Below are 7035 nucleotides of genomic sequence, written 5' to 3'. Positions count from 1 at the left end.
GTGCGGGGGGGGGGGCAGTCTGAGGAAGCACAGCTGGTCCCCTGGGTGACAGGGTCCCTGGACACCACTTCCTGCTTTTTAAGTCATTAAAGGTCAAGAACTCCATCAACATGGAGTAGTGTCCAGCCCAGCAGGGAAGGGTGGCCTTAGAAAATTGGGAGGCCCAGGGCTCTGCTACTGCTCACCTGGGACTCTCATTCTGAGCCTCAGTCTCCCCATCTGTGCACCAGGAGTTGGTCCCAGAAGATGAATTAGACTGAGTCAGGGGAGGACAATGGGAGGTGCTTGGCACCATATCCTGGTTAGATTGGCCAGGCCTGGACAGGCTGGCAGCCCTGAGACAGAGGGGCACATGGGTGGCTTCTTGGCTGGGGGCCAGGACGCATGGGGAGAACTCGAGGAAGATGCTGTTCATGGCCAAGGCCTGGCCAGGGTGGGATCTGAGTGAGTGTGGGGTGGGTGGGGCCCAGGCCATGTCTGGGAGTAGGTTGTCCCTGGTGGCAACTTGAGGCTCATTCTGAGGCCCAGGGCAGATTCTCATTCAGGTGACTGAGAAGTTGAGAATAGATACCCCCCACATACCTCCCTGCCCAGTGTGTGCCCACCTACTGCTGCCCACCTACTGGATGGGGGGGTACGGGGGGCGCTATGCATGGATGGGACCCAGGTTTCATCCTAGGGCCTCCGCAGAGGTGCTTGGGGGAGGGGAGCTGATGGCTTTGTGGCTGTGGGCCAAGGTCCTCAAATATAGGATGCTCTGACCTGGCTGGACAGGATCCGAGGAGGGTTAGAACCTGGAACCTTTGGGGTAGGTCCAGCCAGGTAGGTAGTCGGCAGATATTAACTGAGCATCCGCTGTGTGCTGAACCCGTACAAGGGACTGGGAAGCCTGCTTGTCTGTGCTGCCCACCTTTCGGGGAGCCACTGTGGTGGAGCCAGGAAAGATTAAGCCTGTGATGCCCGACCTCACTAGCTGCCTCTCGCAGGGCAGCAGGACCAGGTAGGGAGAAGTCACAGGCCCTGGGCATGGATTTCTTCACAGAAGGTTGATTAGATATAGATATAGATATAGATATAGATATAGATATAGATATCAGAGAGGAAGGGAGAGGGAGAGAGAGATAGAAACATCAATGATGAGAGAGGATGATTGATCAGCTGCCTCCTGCTCGCCCCACACTGGGTATCAAGCCTGCAACCCGGGCATGTGCCCTGACCAGGAATTGAACCGTGACCTCCTGGTTCATAGGTAGATGCTCAACCACTGAGCCATGCCGGCCGCTGTTGCAGCGCCCACTGTTGGTAAGGTGAGGGGTCCAGTAGCCAGAGGCTGGGCAGTGAGCGAGTAAGCCTGACTGTGTGCGAGGTGTCTGTGGTTGGGCAGGCTTGGTTTTATTTGTGAAAGTGACTTGGGGGGGAGAGAACCCATGAGCTCAGGAAATGCCCATGTCCTGGTTGGGGTGACCACCCGGTCCCGGTGCCCCCGATGGCCCTGCTTTTAGCACTGAGAGTCCCGCATCCCGGGAAACCGCTAGGCATCTGGCACACCTGGACACTGAGTCCCCCTCGTCCCCCACTTCCTCTCTCTTTCCCCGATGACTTCCTGTTTCACAACAGGAGAGCTGGAGGCCCAGAAAGGTTAACTGATCTTTGGCCTCAGAAAGTCATGATCAGAAATTGAGCTCTGAGGGCAGCTGACTTGACTCGAGCTTGAATCCTGGTTCTTCCTCCTCCTCCTGCTGGAGCTTTGGCTCCTTTTGTGTAACGTGGAGCCAGGAGTGAAGGGTGGGCTGCCTCCTGGATGGTGGGCGTGGGCAATGCAGGGGCTATGCTGGCCTTGACCTGACCTCTGCCCTCTGCCCCGCAGTTGCTGGTTGAGAAGACAACCGACTCACCGGCGGCTGAGTTCTCGCTGGTGGAGGACGTGGCTCTGCACTTTGCCTGCTTGATGGGCCGTCTGAATGAGCAGCGCCTCTTCCAGCCTGACCTCTGCGACGTGGACCTGGTGCTGGTGCCCCAGTGCAGTGTCTTCCCGGCGCACAAGGGCGTGCTGGCCGCCTACAGCCAGTTCTTCCACTCGCTCTTCACCCAGAACAAGCAGCTGCAGCGTGTGGAGCTGTCCCTGGAGGCGCTGGCGCCCGGCGGCCTGCAGCAGATCCTCAACTTCATCTACACGTCCAAGCTGCTGGTCAACGCGGCCAACGTCCACGAGGTGCTCAGCGCTGCCTCGTTGCTGCAGATGGCGGACATCGCCGCGTCCTGCCAGGAGCTGCTGGACGCCCGCTCCCTCGGCCCCCCGGGCCCCAGCGCTGTGGCCCTGGCCCAGCCAGCTGCCAGCTGCACCCCGGCCCCGCCACCCTACTACTGTGACATCAAGCAGGAGGCCGATACCCCGGGCCTGCCCAAGATCTACGCCCGAGAGGGCCCTGACCCCTACTCTGTGCGCGTGGAGGACGGGGCGGGGACTGCGGGTGGCACCGTGCCTGCCACCCTCGGGCCAGCCCAGCCCTTCTTCAAGGAGGAGAAGGAGAGCAGTGTGGAGGAGGCAGGCGGGCCCCCGGCCAGCCTGTGCAAGCTGGAGAGCGGGGAGGAGTTGGAGGAAGAGCTTGGGGGGTCCGGCACCTACAGCCACCAGGAGCAGTCCCAGATCATCGTGGAGGTGAACCTCAACAACCAGACCCTGCACGTGTCCACGACGCCCGAGGGGAAGCCGGGTGCTGCCACCAGCCCGGCCACCATGGTGCTGGGCCGGGAGGACGGGCTGCACTGACACGAGGAGGAGGAGGAGGAGGAGGAGGAGGACAATGAGGAAGAGGAGGAGGAGGAAGTAGGGGAGGAAGGCGGTGGCAGTGGAGGGGAGGAGGAGGAGGAGGAAGGTGGTAGTCAGGGGGAGGAGGAGGAGGAAGAAGAGGAGGAGGAAGGGCACAGTGAACAGGAGGAGGACGAGGAGGAGGAAGAGGAAGGACAGAGTGAGCAGGATCAGGACAGCTCGGAGGAGGAGGAGGGAGAGGAGGAAGAGGAGGTGGGGGTCAGACAGGGGACAGCGGGGCGCAGGGGCAGCCGGGCAGAGCCCCTTCCCCACAGTCGCATGGCCACGCGGTCCCGGGAGAATGCCCAGCGCCGGGCACCCCCGGAGCCCGAGGAGGCCAGGCAGGGTGGCAAGAGGCCCAAGCAGCCCCCCGGAGCGGCCCCGGCGCCAGCACGAGGGTCACAGGCCACTGACGGGCTGGGGGCCAAGGTGAAGCTGGAGGAGAAACAGCACCACCCGTGCCAGAAGTGCCCGCGCGTGTTCAACAACCGCTGGTACCTGGAGAAACACATGAATGTGACCCACAGCCGCATGCAGATCTGCGACCAGTGTGGCAAGCGCTTCCTGCTGGAGAGCGAGCTGCTGCTGCACCGGCAGACGAACTGCGAGCGCAACATCCAGGTGGGTCTCGGGCCGCCTCATGGGTGGACGGGGCGGGACGGGGCCGAAGGCCAGCTGAGGCCGCAGCCAGCCAGGCGGGGCCAGGCCAGAGCTGGGCCCTGGACATCCTGGGTCCTGCTGCCTGCATGGCCCAGACAGTCTGGGGAGGCCAGACTTAGCCCCCTGGACAGCGGGCCCAGCCTGGGCCCAGAGTGAACCAAGAGGGTGGGGCCCAGGTTGTCGAGAACGTCAAGGAGAGCTTTTGGGAGGAGTCAGAGAGCTCCGGGCTTTGACACTTGGGAAGATGCGCAGATAAGACTAGAACAAGCAGTGCCCTCGGCCAGAGGGCCCAGGGAACGCGGTTGGGAGGATGAGAGGAAAGAGTTGCCTGAGCACATGAGACTGGGGACAGCCAGCTGTGAGGAGGGATGAGTCAGTGTTTTAGCAAATCCTTAGGGCTACCCTACGGCCAGCGGGGCCACTGTGTCTAGTCTCACAGATCGGCAGTGCACAAAAGCATCGATGAAGGGAGGAGGCATTTACCCAGAGTGGGGTGCCATTTCCCACTCGCCACAAAGGCCGAGTGAGGGGCAGCTGGGCAGGAAGGAGTCCCTGCATTCAGCTCTTTGGAGATGCCAGCTGGCCTGGGCCTGGGGAAGAGGGACTGGATGAGAAATTTGGGAAGAGCAGAGGCTGCTGGGGCCAAGTGGGGAGCTGGGCTGGCTGCCAGGCGTGGGGCCAGCCCAACTCGATGCCAGCCTGGCCTCTCAGATGTGGGCAGGGCCAGCCAGGCTGGTTTTTACCTTTGTGGCTGAGCGGTGGTGAGATGAAGCCGCAGGTAGGCAGGTGCTAATTGCCTGAACTAATTGCTAATTGCAGTGCCCTGTGGAGAAAGTGTTACCTGGGGGTTACCTGGTCTCCTGCTCCACCTTCCAGTGCCTGTTCCCACTCGCCTGCCTGCGGGGCTGCTCTTTGGCTCCCCCCGTGCCACACACTTGAGCCTCCCTCCGAAGGGGAAAGATACCTGTGCTCCTTCCTACCCGGGCAACCTGACCACCCTGACCCAATTTCCGCTCGAGCCCTGGCCTTGCCTCCAGGCCTCTGGGGGTGTCCTGCAGGGATAGGCAGGAGGAGGGTTCAGGGGAAGAGGAGGAGGGGAGTGTGACCTCAAGTTTCCCACCACCCTGCCCTGCCCATGGGAGCTGGTACCTTCTGCAGCGCTGCTGCCCTCCCCCTTTCCCACAGCAACCCTTTGAGACCTATCTCCTTGGTGATCTCCATGGTATCAGGGCATGGGTCCCAGCAGGGGGAGGAGGCTGCAGAGATAATGGCCCAACTCTGTCGGGACCTGTTATCTCAGAGGGGCTTCCACACCCCCTGTGGCCCTTCAGCCAGCCAGGTGTCTCCCCTCCAACCGCAGCAGGAGGATGAGCACGGAAGAGGGCCTCCTGGGAGAAGTTCTAGTTAAGTTCAAGGATGAAGAGGGGACCAGGCTGCTGTCCTGGGTGGTGGGTGGGTGTTTAGGGAGCTCGTACCCCCAAGTCCCAGGATATCAGATCTCACGGGCCCTTGGTCTCAAGGGCTCTCTCTCCAGCACGATTCAGGTGAAAAAAAAGGAGGCCCAGAGAGGGGCAGCGACTTGTCCTGTGTCACACAGTCCTGACTCAGAACTCAGGGCCTGAAGTCCTCTTGCCCCACAGTGTGTGACCTGCGGCAAAGCTTTTAAGAAGCTGTGGTCCCTCCACGAGCACAACAAGATTGTGCACGGCTACGCGGAGAAGAAGTTCTCGTGTGAGATCTGCGAGAAGAAGTTCTACACCATGGCTCATGTGCGCAAGCACATGGTGGGTGAGTCTGGGCCCCGCGGGAGGCGCCTGAGGGCAGAGCTGGCCAGCTGGTGGGTGTGCTGGGAAGGACTCCACATCCAAGGGCAGTGTGAAGGGGTGAGAGGGCCCCTCTGGCGGGGTAGCTGGTTGCAGTGCCAGGGGAGGCCTGGGCAGGTCGCACGCTACACAAGGACTCCTGGACGAGATGGCGGGTGGGGACCAGAATCCCGCTGCACAGGCCCTGCCTCAGTTTGAGGACAGCTGTGCTTCTGACTCTTTCTTACCTTCGGGTCCTCACAGGGCTTCAGGCTCTTCTGAATGCACCCCTTCCCCCGGGTCACGCCTGGACACAGTGAGGAGGCTCCCCCAGTGTGTGTGGGGCCTCCCCTCTGCCTGGGGCATGGCTGGCCCTCCCTTCCTTGCCCGCTCATAGATTTGGGCTCAGGGAATGGTGGCCAAGGTGGGCCTTACCCCCTTTCTCCACCAGACAGTGCTGGGGGCCTCCTATGTGAACTGCCTGGGACCTGGGACCCGGGGCCTAGGTCTCAGCCAGGAGATGCTGGGGTGGAACAGGATTGGTGGCCCTTCCTGGGCGCAGGTTCACCAGCCCTGAGCTCTGCGGGGGTCCTCCCTGCCTCCAGTTACTTCCTCCAAGATCTGCTTTACCTATCCATGGGTTCTGGGGGGAGTGCGCTAACTTTTAGAGCTGTCGTCCCCTGGAAAGCCCCCACGAGTGAGCACAGTACCCCCCTAGCCTCCTTTTGCAGAGGAAGACACTGAGGCCCACCGAGGCCGTGCGTTCACCAGCCCTGAGCTCTGCGGGGGTCCTCCCTGCCTCCAGTTACTTCCTCCAAGATCTGCTTTACCTATCCATGGGTTCTGGGGGGAGTGCGCTAACTTTTAGAGCTGTCGTCCCCTGGAAAGCCCCCACGAGTGAGCACAGTACCACCCTAGCCTCCTTTTGCAGAGGAAGACACTGGGGCCCACCGAGGCTGTGTAGGGAGCCCGGGCTGGGCCAGGACTTGAGCTGAGGCCAGTCCCATTAGGATCCTTCCACCCGAAATTTTGGAGGGTGAGGCGGTCTTGGCTATTTCAGAGGCTAAAGAGCCATAAGGGTTTCCTTCCATGCTTGTCAGACCAGCCTTCAGAGCAGATGGAGGAGCCCACGGGGAAGGGAGCCTGTCTGGGGGCAGCCCCACGTCCTGGGACGGAGACTGTGAGGCAGACCCCAGGGCAGGGGGGTCCCCCAGAGCTGTGACCGCCCTGTGCACGCCCTGCAGCTCACACCAAGGACATGCCCTTCACCTGCGAGACCTGCGGGAAGTCCTTCAAACGGAGCATGTCCCTCAAGGTGCACTCGCTGCAGCACTCGGGGGAGAAGCCCTTCCGCTGTGAGGTGAGCTCCCTGCTCCCCCTGCCCCGGGGCCAGGGCGCCAGGGCAGGGCAGGGGGCAGGGACAGCAGCTGTCTAAGAGCCAGGGGGACAGGGTTCTGAAAGAGGGGGGCCCTCCCTCTGATGTCTGTGGCCCTTGCTTCCCACTCCATCCTTTCCTGGTCACCCGCCGGCCTGCCCCCACCACTCACTCTGCCATTCCACCCCTAACCCCAACCCCACACAGCCTGGGCGGGGAATCTGCCTGGGCTGGAACCCTGGGGCAGGCTTTCAGGAGCGATGGCGCTGCAGGTGGGGGGAGGAGGGGCCTAACAACACAGAAGGGGGGGCAGGGGGCTTTCATCTTGAGGCCCGCCTCCACTCTGTGGCCTTTTCCCACTTCCTGGCCCCTATTCCCACCTGTGCCCT

General features: G+C 61.9%; 1 protein-coding gene across 1 annotated transcript in view; it reads left to right on the top strand.

The window, feature by feature from the left end:
- The window catches only part of ZBTB47 (zinc finger and BTB domain containing 47), a gene marked incomplete at its 3' end in the record, with an annotated part of 9974 nt that overhangs the window by 2280 nt on the left and 659 nt on the right, over positions 1–7035 (top strand). The window contains 3 exon segments of the mRNA XM_015568310.1: positions 1868–3430; positions 5110–5257; positions 6516–6643. Coding sequence (XP_015423796.1) covers positions 1949–3430; positions 5110–5257; positions 6516–6643 — 1758 coding nt within the window.

The sequence above is a fragment of the Myotis davidii genome, unplaced genomic scaffold, assembly GCF_000327345.1.
Source record: "Myotis davidii unplaced genomic scaffold, ASM32734v1 scaffold663, whole genome shotgun sequence".
NCBI lineage: Eukaryota > Metazoa > Chordata > Mammalia > Chiroptera > Vespertilionidae > Myotis > Myotis davidii.
Note: the sequence above shows the minus strand (reverse complement) of the source record. Positions and strands in the feature narration are given on the sequence as shown.